At 49.3% G+C, this 23,103-nt stretch overlaps 1 protein-coding gene across 2 annotated transcripts in view; it reads left to right on the top strand.

Annotated features, from left to right (window-relative positions):
* The first annotated feature begins 369 nt into the window (after positions 1-369).
* Positions 370-23,103, top strand: part of Pard6g (par-6 family cell polarity regulator gamma) — a 65,442-nt gene continuing 42,708 nt past the window's right edge. The window contains exon 1 of one of the 2 annotated variants that reach the window (XM_050165027.1): positions 370-623. In XM_050165027.1, coding sequence (XP_050020984.1) covers positions 495-623 — 129 coding nt within the window. In that variant the 5' untranslated portion in view covers positions 370-494. Of the gene's footprint in view, positions 624-1,400; positions 1,659-23,103 lie in introns of those variants that run through there. The other variant, XM_050165028.1, reaches the window with a different exon arrangement.

Here is a 23,103-nt window from a genome sequence, read left to right as displayed (position 1 = left end):
TTTTTTCTTGGTTTCCCAGGGTCTCATGTACGTATTTACTCAATTCTTCAAACTTTTTGTTATACTTCTCATCCATTTCTATAAAGGTGTTTTTTACATATTGTTTAAGGGACTCTATTGCTTTCATAAAGTCGATTTTTTCCACTTCTTCTGTGTTAGGGTGTTCAAGTCCTTCTGTTGTAAGATCATTGGGTTCTGGTGCTTTCATGTTGTTTTTCAGCTTATTGGGAGAATTTTTGCCTTGGCGCCTGCCCATCTCCTCCTATTGACGATCTCTAATTGGTCTTTTAAAACCAGATCAGGTTTCCCTGCTGGCCAGAGGCTCCTCTTGCAAAATTCCCTCGTTCTGTTTCCTGGCTCCTGCCAGGGGCCAAGATCCCTCTCACCCCTCAGACGGGTCTTCAGGAAAAGAACCAGGTTCCCTGTTTGCCCGGGACCTCGCCAACCAAAGGCCTACCTCTTTGATTTAATTGTCCTGGGGCGATCTGCTCTTGATGTTGCCCTGGTCCCTGTCGCCTGCGTTGTCTGCCACTGTGTCAGTACCCGCCGGTCCCGGCCGCTGCGCCAGCTACGTCGCCCGCCGTGCGCGTCCGGTTCCGGCCGCCCTCGTGAGACATTTTAAGGTATTTTTGTTTGTTTGCTTGTTGTTTATTTTTCGAGTCAGGGTTTTGCCGTAGCTTCGGAACCTGTCCTGGAACTAGCTCTTGTAGACCAGGCTGACCTCGAGCTCACAGAGAAGGTAGTTTTTAAAGTCTGTGTGTCTCGTCCTAACTTCTTTACAATCTCTTTAGGGAACAGGCTGCGTCCCGGGCTTCTTCCCCCCTCTTTCCAAGTGCTCTCTATTAAGAAGTCTTCCACGGTGTAAGTCTCCATCCGAACCTATCCCGTTTCCTACCAACTGCCATAGAAAAACCCTCGCTGCGCCTCAGAAACAGTTTTAGTTCTCGTCGTCAGTACCACATAGTAGATTTAACGGCAACTCCATCACAATTTGGGACTGGTTTACTATCCTGCCGATTCGCGTCCTGCCCAAGCTGGACTGTGCTTTAAGAGTTCACCACTCAAGGGCGGGACCACCCACAAACCTGGCCACTAAGGCAGGCAGGTGGAGCCCAATCGGATCAGGCCTGGGGTGCTTCTCATTGGCGTGCTTATAAGGAATCAACCAAAAATCCCTTTCCGGGGCCGACCGCTGTGGGGAAGGCAAAACCGCGAGCCCAGTGGATGGCCTAGAGCTTCCTTTGGAAGGGCACCAGGTGGGGGCGTGGCGTGGGAGGGTCCTGATAGGAGGCGGGGCCCTGGGGGGCTTCGGAGGCGGGGCGCTAGGGGCGGGGCTCCGGAGGCGGGGCGCTAGGGGCGGGACTCAGGGGGAGGCGTCCCATAGCTCCTCCCGCGCGCGGCCCCTGGAGTCCCCAAGGCGCGCGGCCAGCCCAGCTCCGGCCCGCCTCACATCGTGCAGCCGGGCGCCCTAGCGAGCGCGGGCCCGGCGCCGGGCCCGGGCAGACGGCCGGGGGCGTCTCCGCCGAGACTCTCTCTGTGGCCCCTGAGGGGCGAGGGCGAAGGCGAGGCTGAGTGGGACCGAAATCATGAACCGGAGTTTTCACAAGTCTCAGACCCTACGCTTCTACGACTGCAGCGCAGTGGAAGTCAAGAGCAAGGTAAAGTGCCCGAGGCCCACCGTGGCGGTCTGCACCCGTTCCCCTGGCAAATGAATGGGGCACCCCACGGAGGGAAACTGGAGCGGTGTGGGAGGCGACCGGCGTCGACAACTTTGGAGCTTGGGCGCTGCATGCCTCTGCGCAGGGTCCGTGGGATGTGCTCCGGGACCCCGGCGGTCCTCCCTGCTCCCTGTGCGAACACAAAGCCCGGCGGCCGAGGGCCATGGGACAGTCAGTGCAGGCTCTGAACCCGCTCCACGAGAGCTGCTCTTTTGTTCCACGAACTAGAGATGACCCGGGCGCGCCACACGTTGGAGGGGAGGGCTGTGTTTCCGGGGCGATCTAGGAGCTGGGGCTGCTGGGTTTCGGGTCGTGGAGGGGTCTTTGGGGGCCAGAATCAGGAAGGGGGCCCTGGCTGCACCGCCTGTTGGGCTGTGAGGAGCAGACTGGCGATCGGCTCCCAAATCAGGGCCCTGGCCCAGCCCCCAGTTTAGCGCTGGGTACCAGACCCGGAGCCCCAGGCGCCCTCTACCCCCAGGCCGAGACCCCTGGATCATACACCTGGCCCAGGTCCAATCTTTCTCGACCAAGCCCTGAGCACTCTTCCTAACCAGATATCTTTACCAGACGCTCCCCCGGCTTAGAATCCCCCAGTTCCCTAGGGTACCGGGACTCAGAAATTCCCATCAGGGCGAACCCCCAGACCAGACTGCAATCCTCTGGGGCGCGACCCCAGCACAGACTCAGACCCCCTGGGCGCGCCCCGGCCCCTCCCGCTGCTTGTGCCTAGGCAGAGCGTGCCCGAACTTGCGGGTTGCCCTGTGTCTGGATAATTGGCTGATAGGATCTGGCGCTTCTCCCCTCTGCGGGGGCGGCTCCTTCACTGCAGACGCCTGAGTCTGGGAGGGTCTGCTGCGTGGACCTTGCGGGATGGAGAAGGAGCTGCTGTTGCTCCGGGTCGGGTGGGAGAAGTCCCTTGAGTCTTTTACTGACGCTCGGAGATAAGTAGCCTAGTTGCTGTGGTTCTCTGTGTGAAGAAGGCGGAGCTGCTGAAATGGTCCAGGTCACCAAGGGTGAGTTTTCAGCCAATGCTTCCTATGGGCCTACGGCCTGTGGTCCATTCGCCTGGTCTCCAGGGAGGTGGTGCCACATTAGACACTACTGATCAGCCCCAAGGAGTCCTTTAGTGTGAGGTTTTCAGGGTACCAGTAGAGGCGCGGGGAGGGGCAGTCCCTCAACAACAACAGCAGGGCATCGTTGCAGACCCATCGTAATGAATTGCAGGGTCTCCTCATTTGGGGACTCTTACTTATAACGAGATTCTACCCTGTTTCCAAATGCTAGTTCCATGACCCTTGCCCCACACCCCATCCCTTCTAATGTCCAGGAATGTTCCCAAACTCCCAAATTCATAGAGCTGGGAAGTAAGGGCCCTCAGTTCAGTGGGAGGTTGAAACGATTGCCCATTTCTTCAGCACTGCAATATGGCAGCCACTTCATTTCCTTAAACTTTTTTGAGATGGTCGTACATTCACAAGCGGATGCCAGGGGGAGAATACCGAAACCTAAGGTCACTTTGCCCAGCCTACTGTGATGTTGACCTCTTGTGTAAGTAGAAGGGATCTTGCCAGGGTTTTGTGGGCTCGCTTGTGTGTGCATACGGGCATGTGCACTTGTGTGCCCGCCAGCACAGTGAAGGTTCAGAGCCACCCATGACAGGATTCTTCCTGACCAGTGAGTGTGAACTGATTAGTGCTAAGCACTCGGTTCTGGTGCTGCCCTCAGCAGCTGTGCGTGGCACAGCACACTGTCCAACTCCAAAGGAGGCCGTGGGACAGATCTGGAGGAAATGCCCTACCAGGCCTTATCCTGCAGTTCTGGGCTGTGGTCCATGCAGGCTCTTAGGGGAGGAGAGGCCACCTGCCTTTATTTCCTGGAATGTTAGCCCAGCCGCCTCCTCCAGCTCTGCGTAGTAGAGAAATGCCGCTCCATGCCCCCGTGGCTTCGAGCTCAGATGCTGCCCTGAGAGGAATAAAGGGCAAAGCTGCAGCTTGTTTGAACTTGGGAGAGTTTGGAGGGCCCAAGCTGATCTAGACAGCCCTGGGATGGCGTTGCATACTCCCCACCCCACAATTCCACATACTCATTGCTTGTCCAGAATGTCCCATGTGGCTCTTCCTTCCATACGCCCCCACGCTTCTCCCACTTTGTAGTTGATATGTTACTGTGGCATCTGTCTGCAGGGAAGGACTTTTGTCACCATGCTGGAGGCACGACCTCATGTCAGCGCGGACTTCATGCAACTCGAATGTAGTAACTGCGGTGCGGTGCCATGGTTCTGCTTGGCGAAATGGCGGGCCCCCGGGGAGCTGAGTGCACCCAAGTTTTGCCACCTCTCTACCTTTTGGGGGTTTGGGGCAAGTCATTTAATTTCCCTGTCTCAGTCATTTCCTCTGGAGCATGGGTGTTACATCCGCGCCGCTCGCCTCCCGAGATGAAACGAAGCAGGGACCGTGAGGGGCATGTTGGAAGCCACAGCACCACCCACAGTCGTAAGCATCACCACAGGTCAAGGCCTTGTAGCGCTGTCAGATGCCTGGCCTGAAAATTGCCACACATCCTCCCAAAACTGTGACCCTCTGCCATCTGCCTCCTGCCCTGTATGCAGAGGGCACAGGTTATGGGCCTGGTTGTTTTCCCCTATTTTCTGTCCCCTTATGTGTCTCTAAAACTTTTATTCTAGCGCCTCATCTCTTCCTCTCCCGAGCCTGTGCGCTTCCAACTTCCTGCTTCTGCCTGCCCTTCTCTCTCCACTTTGACTTTTACCTCTCCTCTCAGGAGACTGCAGCCAGAAGGGAGAGGCTGAAGATGCATAGAAAAGGGTGTTTCCGACCGAAGGAAGACGGGTGCACGCCTAGGCTGCTGTGAAGGATAGCAAGGAGGACACTGCCATCAGGGTGGGGTGGGGGTCAGAGGATACAGTTTTCATCATGTCCTCAGTAAAGCCTTTGTCTCCTTGGTATCATCTGCTTGACTAACAGGCCCTCGCACCCCAGCAGCATCTCCACTCCAAAATTTAACGTCTTATTCTTCCAGGTTCTTTTCTACACTGTACTGTATCAGTTCACATGCGGTTCGTCCTGTGCCCCTAAGTAAGAGTCTGTGGCTTCCCCACCCGAGAGCCTGTGCTAAGACTGTTTCCCTTCTGCAGAGCCATTCTGAAGGTTCCCTCCCACAGCAAACCAGGCTCACTCTGACCCTTCTCTACTCATTTTAAGGCCCCAATCACGATGCCCACTCTGTATTTTGCTTGGGACTGGAGGTTTCCGTCTTGTGCGTGCCTCCCTAAAGAGAGTTGACGCTGGGAAAGGGATGAATGCGGCTGGTAATTCTCACCGCAAACAAACTTCTCTTAAACGTTACCTCCTGGCCTTCTGATGGCACATGCGTGTACACATCATATTATGGCTTCTAGAATCAGGATCACAAAGAGATGTTATGCAGTCTACTTCCAATATGTTATAAATGTTTCTTCATGTCATTATTGTTTTTAGAAGACTTTTTTTAAAAAATTACTACATAGTATTATTACATCTCATGTCTAAACTATAATTAATTTAACCAATATCTTGTCTGAGCATCATTCCTGTTTTTCCCATACTGAACTGTGCTATGAACCATATTGAAGTATTCCTATAAAGCTTATATAGAATATAAAATAGCAGGCAAATGAAAGTTGTTGGATGTATTAAGTTAGCACAGAACTCTGCATAGTCAGAACTACTTGAGAGAAAGATGAGTATATTTTTACAGCTTTGAATACATAATTAGTAAATGTTTAGGCAGATGAGATTGCCGAGCAAGCCTGACCTCCCGAGTTCGATCCTCAGGATCCACGTAAAGGCAGAAACAGAGGACCGACTCCACAGAGTTGTTCTCTGACCTCCACACACACACCATGGCACGCACACCACACGTACTCTCTCTCACATATACACGTCATACACAGGCAATAACTTCTTAAAAGTAAATGTTCAGCTGTTTTATAGATGCTGTTTGACATCAATTCATTCTCCTCCCCCTTTCCTTTTCTTCCTCCCTCCTTGAAGCTCTGAGCACTCTCTCCTTCCTTCTTGTGTAAGTGAGGTAGTACCCTATTGTTTTAATTTGTATATTTCTTGAGATATCAGTGAGCTGGAAACTCACATGCACTAGCGTGCTCTCTGTCCATCTTGTTTTAGCCACCTGGTTTTATTCTGTATCCTCTTCCCATTTTCTTTGTGTGGACTTTTGGGAGCTGTTTGTCTGTAGAGTGTCCCACTAGAGCAAGTGAGACTGATCCTGAGGTTCTGAGTGGAGCTGGTGTCCTTTCCCTAGTATAAGCCTAGCTCAGACATGAACCTGGGGCCCTGGGAGGGCGTGTGTGTGAGTAGCACCTCGATGGCCTGGATGGTCATGTACGTGCTGGCTAATTCTGCTGTGGACAGCTGGGCACACAGTGTTTTCTGTCAGCATGTATCCTCTGATCCCCAAGATCTTATCTCTGGCTGAGCGTGTTGGCTGCCATGGCCCTGCAGGGACCCACCCTTCCATCTGGCATGAGACAGCAGGTGGGATGGAACCTGGGCCAGGCCTCCGTGTTGGATGGCTGAGGACTTGCCTCCTGTGGGCCAGTTGAGAACTGCCTGGACACGGTTTGACTCACCTGTATGTCAGCTACACCCTTTTGAGATTCTGGTTTGTTGTATTTGCACGTATGTGTTTCAACAGGTTCTGGGACTTGGATTGAGAAGTTGCATTCAGAAGAAGCTCTTGACAGGGACCCAAGTGGGATGTTAGCTTGGGGAGCATTCATGGTGTCACTGTGCCCAGGTTTTCCACCTCTTCTGGGTGTGTGACCGGGGGCTACTTTATTTTCCTAAGGAGTGATGTCATTGCCTGGGACCTGAGGCAGTCCAGGTACCCAACTGGGGTTCTTCCAAGTTTAGAGAAGGGAAGGGTGTCAAAAATTGGGAGATGGAACCTTCCAGTGTCTTGGAAGCCCTAGCATCTATGACGTGTGTCTAGATTGGCATAGAGGAGGTGCATCCTTACTTAAAAGGGTCTCCTGGTGCCTTATGGGCAACATCAAGGGAGCATGAAGTGATAACAGCAGAACACACAGACAGATGTGTCCAGCTGAATGTTTATATGACAAAGCCGCATGCGTACTGGCTCCCCACTTCTTTTGGGCCATAAATCTGGGACCCAGGGTGACAGTGTTATATTCCTCTGTAGCCCCTCCACTTCTTCCCAGCACACTTCTAAGCCCTGCTCTAAGGCTGTACTGGACACACTGGGGATAAAAACCATGGCACACATGAGGTTCTGCTCTCTGTGCAAAGGGCCCGTTCCGAGGCATTTAACATTTATCTAACATATCCAACACATGTGAAATATGTGCAGCATGGTTCCAAAAACATTGAAGTTGCAAGAAATAATTCATTAGTCCCATCATGATGCATAAAATGGTGGGGGGAGTTCTCCTATCACTCTTTCTATGGCCAAGGGGACCTTGAACCCCTGAGAGCTGCTTTGCCCTGCCTAGGGTCTAACAGAGGCTCTGAAACCCAATCAGTGCTGTAACAGCTTACGACCACTCGTGGAAGAGGCTCATGACTCTTCTTAGGGACTGTCAAGTCATGAAATCCAGACCAGATGCAGACACCACATTCCAGGGTCCCCATTTAGCACGGCTCTCTGGGTACTGGCACAGTGTTCTAATTTCCCACATGGGACCAGAGGCCCCTGGTCCAGGTCTAGAGTTCATGGAAGCAGCTGGGAATGGGAGCCTTTTGATCTTAAGATGTTTTCTTTTCCTTGCACTGTAGAAGAAGGTTTGTGTCCTCAAGGGAAACCTCTACGCAGTAGCTATCTATAAAATGCTGATCCTGCCGCCACTCGATCCATCCGATTGGGAGGGGGGTTTGCTCTTTTACCGGGCAGCTGCTGTGCGTCAGGTATGGAGACCATGCTGGGATACAAAGGCAAGAAAGCAGACACCATGTCCATGATTAGCGGATAAGGGCAGATTTAGGTAAGGTGGCATGTGGGAAGGGGGCGTCCTTCGTCCTATTATTTAGAGTGTCACCAGTCCCCAACCTCACATTTATGTGAAGCCAGGGTCAGCAGCCCAGCTGTCTCCTCACCATGCCTGGCCTCCGGGAATGCCCTCATCTGTTCTTCGCGTCAGTGAAGGTTCTCTGCACCAGCTCCTGAGTTCGGAGCTCTTGGGATGCTGGGCTCTAGTCCTTCTTCTCTGGAGTTCTTTCCCTCTCCCGTCACACGCACATCAAGGTGAGCATTTTAGAAGACCAGCCCAGAAAGTGACTGGCAAATTCCAGCTCTGTTATAATTCAGCAGTATCCTGTGAAGTTCTGCGTATTGTACACACCCAATCGATGCTTACCGATTCAGATGTGAAGTTCTGTGTACTGTACACATCCAATCGATGCTTACTGATTCAGATGTGAAGCAAAGGAGTTTTCCTTACAGCCATGGCTTCAGAAATGGCCCATGAGACTACTTTAGAAAAATCTATCTTCTGGAGAGCGAGCCTTCTGCCAGAAGCAGCCCTCCCGTGCCTGGGAAGATAGTGCTGGTATGATGGACAGAAGAGATGCTAAGCAAAGCAGAGAAACTTGGGAAATTAAAAATCCATTTTGTTTTTCTTGCTGTTGATACCTTCAGATTTCCATTTGTGTAGAACTGGGTCTCCAATTCAGCCTGACATACTTGCCCATAAAAGAGCCACACAGTATGTCAGGCCCACCCCTTGGGGATGAGAGGAGCCTTGCTTCTTCCTGCAGTGGGTGTTGCTGGCAGTCACTTGTGGCTACTTCCTTCTGATTTTTTTTTTTTTATTAAGCCTTTGTCTCTGAAAGTTAGGTTGGGTCCCACCCATACCCCAAAGTCAGTATCTGTGCTACTGGTAGGGTGGGATATAGTGATGTCCTAGGCTGAGGGGAAAAGCTTGATTTATGTAATCTATAATGTTTGAAAGTACCCACTACACAGCATCTCACCCTGGGTGCAGGTCCTCCCGTGTAGACCACCTGCATCCACTTTGTGGCTTATCTGCCACCCTGACCTTCCAACAAACCACGACCATGCCACGCAGTGTGACATGGGTTAGGGCTAGCCCCCTGTCCCCCCCCACCACCACCCCAGATGTATAAAACGGTGGTGCTGTGTGTGCCACACTGATTTTACACTTTTCAGGTGTTTGTCTAACACACACAGTTCTGAAGTTCCGGGGAACTGAACTACATCTCACTAGGTGTTTGTTGACTAGTCAAAATAAATCAAGAAAAGTTTGTATTTTTTACAGAGTTTTGGATGCCCGCTGCTGATACGTGAGCCAAGAGGCTCCTGTTAAGCCTCATTGTGGCTGAATGGTCACTTCTGCCTCTGGATGTCTTGGCTTCCCATTAGTTTACAGCAGTAGGGTCATTCAGAGACCGCTGGGGCTGGCTGGGTGCTGTGGCTGAATGTGGCATGGGATGGATGAGAGCTAGCCTGGACCACATAGAGCAGGTCATAGGTCATCTCTGAGGTATTGATTCCTTGTGTATAGGGAAGATTGATTGGACCAACGCCCTTTGAAAAAGGAAGTAGCTTGTGTGGGATGAAGACACTGTAGCAGCCTCGTGCTTGGTAGACCATGGGACCTGTAGAGTCAATACCTTATACTCCACCCTAACTACAGGGGTGAGCCTAGGTCTCCTGCACATCATCCATACACCCTTGAGGGTGATGAGGTCCCATGTCTCGGGAGTACATCAGCGCACCATGGGATGTCTCTGCTCCTCTCAGAGCCCTGGCTGCTGAGTAAATACGTATTTGTTTTGTTTCAATTTGTCCTATTACTATGCTTGTCAAAACTAGATATGATATTCCATAATCTCAGCTCTCCTTCTCTGCCTCTGCTTCTCAGACAGAATAGATGAGACAGAGGTGCGCAGGCCCAGAAACCTCCCCTCGGGTGGTTTTTTGAGGGGACTATGTGATGCTGTAGAAAGACCCTCTGAAAAGCTATTCTGAAAGAGAAATCTGAGGGCCACGTGTGCTATTGTTTTTAGGTGGTCAGCTGTTGTAGAGGAATTCAGAAATGAAAGTAATATTAATATCCTGTTCTCCATGGCTCAAGGGCCTAAGCCGCTAGCTGTCCCCACCCCCAGATGGCCAGTGTGACCTCACTCAGTGTTCTGAAATAGCAGGGTGTTGCTATGGGAGAAATAAACCTATCTGCCTGCAGCATGGTCGGTCCCTTGCAAGGAAGAGGAGGTGCACCTGCTCATGACACCATAGGCTGGTAGGCACCATTACTGACAGACAAGAAAGGAGGGAGAGGACATGGTTTCTCCCTGAGGTTGATACTGAGTGTTGGATCCTGTATGGAATCACCTCATATGCTCAGTTTGATCTAAAAATGATACACATGTCCTTCTTTTGTTGGAGATGGGAGTATTTGCTGGAAGGTAACCCTACTGAGTCTGAGTGGGCAGTTGCCTGATCTACCACTGTTCCCTAGGGTTACGACCCTGTTGGTCATGGGAGAGACGGAACTGCAAAGGACTTAGAGGCGTCTTTCTCAGCCAAGGCAGAAGTAACAGTCTGGTCCAAGGTTAATACCCAGTGCTTAGTGGATATCTCAATCTGCTCAAGGAACACAATCAAGTCTGTGGGAGAAGCTGTCACATAGACACACACATGTGCAAAGTCTAGGTACGGTGTTAGCTACTCCAGCTTGAATGAGTCTGGTGGTTATAGCCTTGGGTACCATCTGTGCCAGGCCTTATTCTGGGCACTTGGCATACAGGGTTCTGGTGATACTTAAAACACCTTACAGACTACTCTTTTTCCACTGTGACAATGAGGACCCCGAGGCTCAGCAAGGACATGAACTCATGACAAAACCATTAAGCCATGTGTGTTCAAGTCCAGAATTTGAGTTGCAACATCATCCTGAACCATCCAGTTCCATGGTCCATGATTCCACTTCCTGGGAAACACACAACACCTGCCTGTTGAGGTCAGTATCCACCCACCTCCCTCCCTGCTGCCTCCCGGACATGTGTTCAGGGCTGGGCTGCTTCCTAAATGGCCTCCTGTATCCTGTGAGGTCCCCTCTCCTCAGCAGCCTGAACCTTTGATCCTGCCTGTTAGCACAGCATGGGCGCTTCAGCCCTGTGTGCAGTGTGCCTGGCGGATGCAGGAGCACAGACTTGGAGCTCACCCATTTCCTTCAGCAGTACCACAGCAGGCTCTCTGCAGCAGTATTACTGGGACCATTACAGGGCCCTCCAGACCCTGACTTAGCAGAGGTCCATTGAATGACGTAGCTGGGTGGAAAGGCCAGCACCTACCCAAAGCTTCAAACTCTGGTCTCTCATGGTATTATCCAAAAACAAAACAAAAAGTTGTTTGTTTTTGAAAGATAGCCCTGAAGAATAGCCACTTTAGAGCCGTGGAAGGGATGGGCCTAATAAGCCAGACTCCCCCTCAGAAGGTGGGAGATGCAGCTAAGTTAATGAAGAGCATCCCCAAACACTCTGTCCTAAATGCTGCCGAAGTCTGCAGGTCGGTTCATGAGGCAGGCTGAGTGAGAGCCTTGAGATGCTGTACACTTTCTCAGGCCTGCAGAGTTTACGCCGCTCCAGGAGCCTTGCTCTCCTCCCACACTGTGAACACAGAACGAGCCTTCTCCTCGGATTCTCACTGAGCCCCTCAAGAGCAGCGCTCCATTCCTGCTTACCAGGGAGTCATGCAGGAGACTTCCCAGGGTTAGGAAGCCAGTGCAGGGAAGAGAGCCGGGAGCTGCTGTGTTCGTGAGTGTGGTGCTTTCCAACTTGACTCTATTGTCTGAACCTGTGTCATGAGTCACCAGGGCCAGCCCGCATCGCTTGTGCAGCTCCCGGCCTGCAAACTGCCTGACTCTTCCACATTTCTCAAGCACAGGTCAGACTGTTTCCCCCAGAGCCAGGGTTCTCACCGTGGGTTTACAGGTCAGGAAAGTCCCGTGGAGGTGGAGACATTCATACTCCACCTACCTAGAGGCTGTGTTTGCCCAGGTTTGCCTAAGCAACCTCCTTCTTCCCGCAAGCCCCTCTTGCCCATGCCCGTCCATTGCTTCAGACCTCCCTCCTCTACTCTTTCTTGTCTCTGGCTGTCCCATTGGAATTATCTCAACCCCTCCTATAATTTGGTCTCAGCTCCTTCATTACTAGCCTTGTGACTGAGCAGGTCAGCGAATCCATCTAGATGAGTGGTTCTCAGCCTTCCTAATGCTGAGACCTATAGTACAGTTCTTCATATTGTAATGGCCCCCAACCATAAAATTATTTTGTTGCTATTTCATAACTGTGATTCTGCTACTGTTATGAATCATAATGTAAACATCTGATATGTGACCCCTATGACCCACAGGTTGGGAGCCGCTGCTCTAGCTCTTGCTCTCCTGGCCTATAAAATGGGGCAGCGATACCTCTCTGAGTAGGCTTGCTCTGAAGATTGAGGAGTACACAGAGGCTGCCTGGCAGTGACTTCGTCGTCTGTGTCATGCTTGTTTGCCTCTGGCCTCTGGTCCCAGTCCTGCCTGCATTAGCCCCAGTGGAGAGTACCTGTGGGAACCAGGGTACAGGCCCTTTCCTCAGAGGTGCATGACCTCCCAGATGGAGTCCAAGCCAGTGAGGGTTCTTGGCCCCGAAGTCACCCTGGGCAGTCTCGTGCACCCTGTGGTGCTGGTCCAGGCAGTAATGCAGGTGTGACAGTTGTGCCGTCATCGCCCTGGATGGCAGAGGGAGGGCAGGATACAGGAAAGGACCAAGCACCACCCTGCCTGACTCACAGACATATGGCCCAATCTTAAGGTACGTCCCAGTATGTCTTCCAGAACATCATCTATTATCTCCCTAGTGTCTGTCTGTCTGTCTGTCTGTCTATCTGTCTGTCCATCCATCCACCCATCCGTCTATCTCATCCCATCCCTCTTCAGTTGGAATATATGATCTGGGTTCTTTCTCCTTCCCAAATCCTGTTCCATCCATGTCTCTACCAGTCCAAGGCAAGTCTCTGAGCCATCACTGGCCCTGCCTGACTCCATCCTCTGGAGTGAGGTTGTTGTGATGCTGGGACCCATCTCCATCAACAGTGGGAACATCAGAGACCTCCGGAGGGCCTCGGCCTGTGCTGATGCTGTCTTCCTGTCCTTTCCCTACAGCACCTAGCGCAGGGCAGGGTCCCCTGTGTCTGGCTCGCACTGCCCGTTCCCCAGTCTCCTTACCTGATGGTTTACTTGCTTTACACACCCAGTTTAAATGAAGGCCTGGGCTCCCAGTCACTTCCCCGGCGCTTCTCGGTGTGTAATTATGTGGTGCACGTGTGATTGCTGATTGACATCCTGCAGGTCAGCAAACCTTCAGCCACATGAAGGCAGGTATGCTCGGCACCATAGACTCGCCCCAGCCCAGGGCCAGGCGTAGTAGGCATTATATGAAATTTCCTTGAATGAACAAACACTGGGACATGGACTCTTAACTGTGGCTGACTGTTGACTGCCCTGGTTGTCAGGCTTGAAAGATCAGCCGAGGGCCAGGGATGTAGCTGAGGCGACGCAGCAGTTGCATGGCATGCACAATTTGGGTTTGACTCTCAGCACCACCCGGACCAGGCATGGCAATACAGGCCTACAGTCCCAGCATTGGGAAGCGGAGGCAGGAGGATTAAATACGCAAGGTCATCGTTGGCTACACAGCAAATCCAAGGCCAGCCTGGGATACGTGACATCCTGTCTCAGAAATAAAGGATGGAAAAGGAAAACGTGCCTTAGTTTTGACTCTTCCACAGCCCCATTGTTCCCGTGGGTCTGGGTGCTGATGCTGCTTGCTCAGCATTGCCCCCAGGAGCAGGGATCAGTGCATCCTAAAACCATGCCTGGGACCAGCGGGCCAGCTTCCCTCTGGATTTCTCTCAGAGATACTTAGGCCACTTAGACCAGGCTTTGATCCTTTGTTGTTTTGTGTCCAAATTACCTTTTACCTAACCAGAGTCACAGGGTCCATTTCAGCACCGAGTTCTCTTTTTCTCACATATTGTAACGACATCCCTGAATTCTTAAACCCATTTAAAATATCCCTTGCATTTGGTTTCATCTGGCATTTCTGTCTGTGGATAGGGCTGCTTTGGTCTCTTGTAAGTTGGTTCATCTACTGGTTCCATTTTTCATTGCTGTAAATATTTTGGTGAGTTATTTGTGGGGATTTTGAGATGCTCCTGGTTACATGAGATTGTCCTTGTTTGCAGAGCTTATAGGAGAGTATCTGTGCCAGGCCGGGCCTAGGAGGGTGGGTCTCGCCAGGACTGGCCTGAAGGAAAGAGAGTTGTAGAGCAGGGAGGGCCTTGCCCAGCTCGGCCTTACAGGGTGGGTCCTTGCAGGGCCAGGCCTTGTATGGTTGGGGCAGGGACAGCTTCCAGTGCTGTAGGACAGATTTTGTTTAGTTTATAGGGTTTTTCTTGTTTAGAAAGATGGGGGAGCTTTTCATTCACAGTAAACCTTATAGTTCACGATAGTGAGTCAGGCCTCTGCTCTGGCCTTGGCTGAGATCAGAGTGAGAACCACATGGGTCCCTCTAGAGTCGGATGGAGTCTGATGGCAAATGTCTCCCTGAGGCCTGGTGCTTCCTCCGGGGTCCAGAGTTGGTGGAAGAATCTTAACTAGGTGGCCCCTCCAGGCCCTCTCCCCTCTCTCAATTACTTTGCATTCCTCTGTGCCTCTGAGAGGTCCTGGTCCACTGGGAGGTTCTCTGTGGGCTGCTTGAAGTCCTTGGACCTAGGAGGTTGGATCTAGATAGAGTTTAGGTTCTGGGTACTGAATGCTGGAGAGGAAAGAGGCCCTTTCCTGCCAGGCCTGTGTCACAGATACGCATCCCAACACTTGCCTGTTGTAGTGCCCTCCTTGACTACCCCACACCTGTCATCTAGTTCCTCTGGTGCTTTGTTGGGGATACAGGTCCCCAAGTGCCATTCCAGCTAGGTTGATGTCCCTCCTGCCCATGCTGGGAACAGATATACGGAGAATAATTTCAGGTAGAGAGGACCTATCTAGGACTCTCAGAGGTCTGAGGTGGGAGGGCGAGTGGAGAAAGCAGCACTTCAGGCTACAGGGACCCAGAGAGGGCGTCTGCAAGCAGGTAGCACTTCAGATATGTTGGGCAATCTGAACATTGTGAGCAACACCCTGACCCAGGTGGGAGACACCCGTAGAGCCATGGTTCACAGGTACAGTCTGCAGAGGCCAAAGCCAAGGCTACTGGAAAATCAGGACTGAAGAGCAGGCCACGGGCCCTAGAGAAGCGGCTCTGAGGGACTAGAAGCCTGAGCTATCCCCGGCAGAAGCAGCTTTAGGGGACTGAAGGACACTATGGCCGTCACTTGTGGCCTCCAAGATCATAGAGTTCCCCACTTCTGTTTTCCCCATGACCCTTACTGGCTCCTGACTCACACAGTTCTCCGTGCTGCCCACCTTCTGTAGGGTTTCCTGAGGGCTGTCATTTCCTCTCTGGGTCCTTGCATGTTCCAAGTGTGTGGGATGGCATCTGGGCACAGAGGTACCCTGAGAGTATTCACTGGGTGAATGAAAGTGGGCCTATGCCATGCATCCTTCCTTGTTTGCTCAGTCGGTAAATGTTTTTGGCTGCTACTGTCTACTAAGTCCCGTTGTGGTTAAAATGGAGACCATATTTTTCCTTTAGGACCCTGAAGCATAACACAAAAAAGAAACTGGTCCAGTGAATAAGCTCCTGCTTAAAGTTTGAAGGGGTTCAAATAAAAAAAGGTGTGTCTGCCTTTTTTTTCCTATGATGACCTTGGCCCTCCCTCAGCCCCGATGGCTCAGTGGTTCCCGCTCTGCCCTCTGATGAAGCATCCTCAGGTGCTCTCTGCCTCCTGTCTGGTCAGGAAGTCAGGGCTGTGGTGGAAGGAAGCCTCAGGGTTCCCAGGAGAGTCCTGCCTGCAGCATGCGTATGACACAGCCCATAGTTCAGGGTAACCTGGGGCCACCACTCAGGTTAGCCGAAAGCACATGAGAATGCCACAGTGATTCACTCTGTTTCCTTCTTGGGTAATTTTTGGAAACAAAGCCTTTTTTCTTCAGGTAAGAACCAGGTCCCTCCAGGCGGCTCAGAGGCACAGCTGTAGGCACTTGGCTCTGTTTCCCATTCTTGAATTTACAGTTGTTCTTTGAAATGTTGCCTCCTTTTTTCCCAGCATTTTGGCTGGCATGTGGCTTCAGAAGGGTAGAGGATTTGGGGATATATGTGCACCCAGCAGGGCTAGCAGAACCCACTGCCTGTGAGAAACGTGGGGCCTGTTCCCATCTTGCTGTATGACCTCCTGGGCCAGCGGCAGCTTCCAGGCTTGTAGACTCTGGCCTCAAGCTTGTTAGCAGACTTGATTCATTAAACTCTTGTGCATCTGCTCTGTGCTTATCATCGCTGGAGAGTTAGGGGAGTCCCTGCTACTTTCTAGTGGAGATTACATTTTTTTAACATTTGTGCCTGCTTGGGTTTGGGAGGTGAACTGGTTCCTGAGCCAGTTCTGGCTGGTATAGACTGTTCACTGATTCCTGGACTTTACCAAGCTTTCACCGGTCAGTGTGGCGGAGATGATGCCCTGTCCTGTGGGAACACCAGGCAAAGAAGCATTTTCACCATAGAGCAACTGAGTGAGAAGAGTGTGGAGTAGAACCTTGTGGGCAGGTAGTGTTTAGAAAAGAAGCCTTGGTGAGATAGCACCTGCCTTAAGGCCAGGATTCCAGAGGTGGGGGCAAGAAGATCACAAATTCAAGATCAGCCAGGGCTGCGGGCAAGACCCTGTGGAAGGGAAGGAGAAGAAAGGGAGGACGTAAAGTTCACACGTTTATCCTTCCTTGCGTAAAATCTTCTCACAACCACATTGAAGCTGGAACCATTGGTTGTTTGGGGAAGAGGACATACGGGCAGGGAGTCCTGAATCCCTTTTGGGTTTAGAATTATATGGTTGTCTCCCTACTTAAACCATAAAGAAACGCAAACCACAAACTTTGTGATCTTCATTTTAAAGAAGCGTGCTTGTTAGACACACCTGGGAGAGACATTTTGGCCATACCCGCTGGGCATTTCCGCATGGCTGGTAGTATCTCCATCAGGTTATATATCTCTGTGGGACCCTTGAGATCCAGCAGGGACAGCCTAGGCTCAGGCACATATGACTCACATGACTTCCAGCACATGCTTGGGTGCAGCAGACATTAGAATGTCCTTCAGGAGGTATCCTGAATAAAACTGGTTTGCCCAAAATTCCTGTGCTTGTCACACATGTGGTCCACTTCTCTGGCCAGTTCAGAGACAAGCAGGAACTTAACGAATGCAGAAAGGGAAAGAACATTTTTCAGACCCCAAATATTTTGAGTAAATGAATGACAAAAGATGACAGAAAGACAGTCAGAAATTTGTGTCTTTTTTACTTTTATTCTGCCTTTTTGTGAAAACCAACTTGAAAAGGGAGGTGATCTCCTAGACAATCCAGATTCCGGCAGAGAGCGGGGGACCAAGCTAGAGTCCTTCCACTGCTTGAGTTTTCCTTGTGTGCCTCTCTAAAGGAGAGGAAACATCTCCCCGTGAGAGCAGAGGGGCTGTGTATGTGTCCTATCTCTGAACAGCTGTTCAGAACAGGACAACCAAATGGCAGACTTGGTAGAAGATCTTCCTCCTGGGATTCTTCAGGACCCAGTAGTTCAGACCCAAGCCCCCTCCATCTATCGAGAGACAGCAGCATGTGAGGACAGCGCTGTTGCCAGTTCTCATTCCTCTGAACACAGCAAGAAAGGCACAGTCAGGGCTCAGCTTGAGGGTGGTAGCCAGCCAGCTTACCATAGGCGCCAAAACGGGCATGCACATCACCAAGAATGCTATCCAGCCAAAGGTACACTTGGTTCAGCAAGAAATGGGTATTATTATTATTATTATTATTATTATTTTTAAACATGTGCATGTCCGTACAGGTGCCTGCAGAGGTCAGCGGCATTGAGTCCCCCGGAGTTACAGATGATTACAGGCTACCAGATGAACTCAGGTCTTCTGGAAGAACAGTACATGCTCTTAGGCTCTGAGCCATCTCTCCAGCCCCCTCAGCAAGATGTTTTTCAGTGAAAATAGTATCCACATGAATTTGATATGAAGTCTGTCTTAGCTACTTTATATCACAGTGTTAAAATACTTGAAAAACAACTTTTTTTTTTTTTTTTTTCAAAAAGAAGACGTTTATTTTGGCTCCTGGTTTGAGAGGATTCAGTCCATGCTTGGCCAGCCCTGAACCTGTGGCAGGGCAGAGTGTCACGGCAGAAGGATGGGACAGGGCAGAGTTGCTCATTTTGTGGCAGCTAGGAAGCAGAGCCACAGAAAGAGGGGACAGCAGGACAGACAAACCTACAGAGGTGCTCCTGACGATCTGTTTCCCTTAATCAGGCGCCATGATTGGTTATATCCCAGCCCCACCAACTGGCAGCCAAGCCTTCAACTCCTGAACCTTAAGGGGCTATTTTTAGATTGTTTTCTAAACCTATGTTTTCTGTAATAAGAGAAATACGTGGGCTGTTGGCTACCAGTGACCACAGTTTATGCTTGAGAAAGAACAAAAATAAGAGTCAAGAATTAAGGATCCCATTTCCAGTCAGCCTGGAATCAATCACTTTGTGGCCTTGGGCCCAGTCTCTCATGCTCTCTGAGCCGTAGGTGGAAGGGCTTGCAAGGTAGCCTTTTGAGAAGTGAGCAATTTAGAGTTTAATTCAGGCTGTAAAGACAGCTGAGCAGACTTGGATCCAACCCTGCTGACCCTAAGACACCTATATGTACATGACTCTTTCTAGAACTATCCATGCTCTGATATGTGTTTCTACATGGGATGTATGAGCCTCACTATACGGTAAGTTTACATATCTCTTGAAGTATCAAATAAAATCACAATAATGTCTTAAACCTGGAAAGTCCGGAATTGCAGCGGCGATGATGCTGAGTTACCCCCGGGATATATGTTCAGTAGTGAAGACAGATGTGAACGACCAGAGCCCTGTGACTCCAGGAACTCCATTTCTGTGCATTAGTCTAAGTAGAGAAGACCAGAGGAAGTTGTGCAGTTCGGGGTCAGGGTGGAGACAGTGTGAGGGAAAAGGCAAGTTCCACCCTGTTCCCAGCACCTGTCCTCCGACCTCCTTTCTATTCAACACCCTAGGACCCATTCAGACTGGAAAAGCTGGCCTTGCCAGCTCTGCTGGCCCAGGCCTCACAGCCATACCTCCTTCCAAAGGCCCAGAAGTCACAGGGCCTGGCCTTCCATGATCTCCTAACTGTACGTGTTCTCCTAATTGTGCGCTGACGAGTGCTCGACCCCAGTCTTATGGGGCTTCCCGTTTCCTGGACGGAACCAGAGCCTCCTTGTGTAGGACCCGTCCAGTGCCTCCCTGCAGAGTTCCGCGTTTCTATTCACAGCCGCCTATGAGCCTTTCCAATAGGCTGTCTTACAAACATAATCTTTAAGGTGAGCTCTTTTAAATAACAGCTGTAGACACTGTAATTAATATGAAGTTCGCACCTATAAATTGTAAAAATTCAGTGGTTTTTAATAGTCTCAGGGCTGTACAGTCATTACCACTATCTAATTTTAGAACATTGACTTCACCCAGACAGAACCCCTGTGACCGTGCCCACGGACAGCACTCTTGGTTCTTCCTTCCCTTCAGCCCGTAGAATCATTTCCATAGTACACTTTCTGTCCCTGCTGATTTGCCTATTCTGCTTATAATGTGGAAGCAGATTCCATTACTACCATAAACTATCTAAGGCAAACCACTTATAAAGAGTAAGGGTTATTTTGGCTTGTTATTCTGGAAGTTCTGATGCAAATCATGTTCTGAGCCTGTAGTGAGGCTGCAGGTAACAAAAGGAGCAGATGGCAGAGTAAACCACTTACCTCATGAGCCAGAAAGGCAAAAATACACATCTGGGGTCCTACAGCCTCTCCTGAGGGGATGCCCCCAGTGAAGGATCTCTCACCAGACTCCATCTCCTTACGTCCTTCGTGTAGACGTTTGGAGGACACCCATGTAACCCATAGGTGTGACTCATTATACTCTTTTTCAAGGATGGATCTTATTAATAAAGTGACAGTAAGTGCAGGCCGTTAAGAGGGTGTTGACGATAGAACAGTAGTGTGCACTCCAGAGGACTCTTGTATTTGAGATAGATGCCCCGTGCTTTTGATCCACATTTCCCCGGTGACTAGCAGTGCTGAGCACCATCTGGTCATGTGGTAATTGACCATCTGTAGATCTTCTTTGAAGAAACTCCTATTCCCGTTTGTTGACCATTTTTTGCTGGGGTGAATCGTCTTTTGGGTGTTGAGTTGTGTTGTCTTGTTTTGTTTGAGATTGGGTCTTGATGTAGCCCTTGCCTGGAGCTCTCTATGTAGACCAGGCTGGCTTCAAAGTCACAGAGGTCTGTCTGCCATGCACTGCCCCACCGTGTGCATGTGCCACCTTGCCTGGCAGTCTGCTGTTGAGATTTTAAAGTTCTTTATATAATCTTGATACAATTTCCTAATCAGGTGTCTAATTTGCACATATTTTTCCCATTCTGTAGATAACCTTTTCACTTTCTTGATAGTATCTTCTGACACACAGACATTTTCAATTTTAATGAAATCCACTTGGTCTATTTTTTTCTTTTGTTGTTTATGTCATGGGTGTCATATCTAAGTAATAATTACCTAGCCCAAGTAATAAAAATTTAATCCTATGTATTCTAAGAGTTTTTAAAATACTTAGTTATCATGTGATCCAATTGACAATCCAGTCTGAATCAGTTTTTGTGTGCGGTGTAAACTAGGAGGTCAGCTCCAGTGTTCTTACACGGACATTCAGTTGTTCCAACACTAGCTGTTGAAAAGATTATTTCTCCTTGCATAGGATTGTCTCGACGTTCCTAACAGAAATCCATTGGTTACAAGTCAGGTGAGTTATATCATGGATTTGCCTTGATGATATATGTACTAGTCGGACTTTGGGCCGCTGAGATAGAACACGTGTATGAACAGCTAAAGGAGGGGAGAATTTACTTCTTCACCTTTTCAGTCCATCATGGGTACGAAGGACATGGCAGGGCAGAGCAGTTCACATCATGGTGGCCAGAGACCAGAGAGAGCACATGCCTGTTCTACGTCTGAGCCCCAGCTCATAGGATGGTACCACTCACACGAGGCGGCTCCCCCTCCCCAGTTGTGTGTCTCTGGACGCACCAGAGCACCCAGAAGCCTGCTTTAGGTACTTCTCAATCCAGTACAATCCACACGATTCATTGTCACAGTGTATCAATACCACAGTAAGAATTTTGCAATTAGGGAGTGTGAGTCCTCCAGCTCTTCTTTTCAAGACTGATTTTTTTTGGATATTTTGTGTCTTTCACCTTTCCAAATACTTTTAGGACCAACTTCCCAGTTACCATCCCACAGGCAGTGATTTTGATAGGAGCTGCTTTGAATCTGTAGACCAGAGCATTTACGGACATCAAGTACTGTAATCTGTGAACGTGGAATGCTTTCATCCGTTTGTATCTTCTTTAACTTTTCAACAATATTCTGTAGTCTCCCCCCCCCCATCTTCTGTTTACTTTATTTCTAAACATTGTATCCCTTCGATATTTTATTTGTAAAATTTTTTTAACTTTATTTCCAGGCTGATTGTGTATTGCTATGATATAAAAATAAATTTTGTTTTGTATAGTGATACTGTGTCCTGAAACTGTACCGAACTCATTCATCAGCTCTAGGGAATCTTAGATAAATTCTGCCCATGAACGGAAGTGTTAGAGCATCCTTCTTCTCGGCTTACTTGCCAGTTCTCAGATGTGAAAGTGAACATTCTTGATTTCTTCTTGATCCGGAGCAAACTAATCTATCTTAAGCCACTGAGCACAGTGTTAGCTGGGTTGTGCTAGTTTTGAGTCTGATTTTACTCATTCTTCATGTTGTGATGATTGTGTTGTTTTTGGCCTTTAATGTTGTTTATTACAACAACTTAGTTTCAGATGTGAATGCTACTTTGCATGCCTGTAGTTCACTTTGCAGGCTCTGGTTTTGGAGTTTCTTTTATATGTTAATGATTATAGATTGCTGGCATTTTTAATGGATTTTTGTCCCTGTCTTGCTGGATTTTGATCTGTAGCTTTATTCTATGCCTTTTTTGGTGTTGGTATCAGGACAAAATTGGCCTTCTGGGGAAAGGTGAGATGTGTTCCCTTGAACAGTTTTGTAGAGTTTGTGAGAGGTTGCTATAAATTTTGTGAATGTTTGGTAGAATTCATGAGTGGAGGCATCCTGGACCTGGAATCGTCTCAATGGGCATTTTTGGAATTAGCTCAATACCCTAGTTATAAGTTCCTTGGAGTTTTTCTTTTTAAATAAGTCCTCATAGTTTGTATCATCCTTGGAATCTGTCTATACCATAGCGTATCCAGTAGTCAGCATATGGTCCCTCATGGGATTCGCATATAATCTTTTCTTAAAATTTTATTTTAGATTGATGAACTGTGCCTACATTCACACCCACATAATTATACACATATGAAAATGAGAAGCTAAGATCTGGAAATGAGAGAAAAGATGTGGGATTTTTCCTTCTGAGCCAGAGTTACTTAATATAATATTTTAGTTCCATCCATAAGTTCCAGCCTTAGAAAAGGAAGCCTGGAACAAGATGGGGGGGGGTGAGGTATAAGGAGGGATGTAGGGGGAGTAGCAGAACACATATAGCATGAGAATGAGAAGGGGGCACTCGCAGCGGAAGGGTACGAGTCGGGGAGGGGGCATGGGTGTGAAGAACATGAGAGGATTAACCAAAACAACATAGAGAGGAGAGTGCCTCAAGGAGACCTGTAACATGTTGTAAATCATCTTAGGACGTTTTTAATTTTACAGAAAAATTGCAGTGAGAATATAGAAGATTCTCATATGCACCTTGCTTATTTTCTCAATTTGGGACATCGAATGTTATTTTTTTATATTTATTTATTTATTATATATATAATATTCTGTCTGTGTGTATGTCTGCAGGCCAGAAGAGGGCACCAGACCTCGTTACAGATGGTTGTGAGCCACCATGTGGTTGCTGGGAATTGAACTCAGGACCTAGGAAGAGTAGGCAATGTTCTTACCCTCTGAGCCATCTCTCCAGCCCGACATTGAATGTTATTACCATGGTACATTTTTGTAATGAAGGAGCCAGTGCTGATACATCATAATTAACTGAGCCCTATATTTTATTCAGATTTAGCTTTTCCCAAGTGTTCTTTCTAACCTAGTGTTCCAAGACCTCATCCAG

The sequence above is a fragment of the Alexandromys fortis genome, unplaced genomic scaffold (assembly GCF_014885135.2).
Source record: "Alexandromys fortis isolate MF-2015 unplaced genomic scaffold, M_Fortis_MF-2015_v1.1 scaffold_160, whole genome shotgun sequence".
Classification (NCBI taxonomy): Eukaryota; Metazoa; Chordata; class Mammalia; order Rodentia; family Cricetidae; genus Alexandromys; species Alexandromys fortis.
Note: the sequence above shows the minus strand (reverse complement) of the source record. Positions and strands in the feature narration are given on the sequence as shown.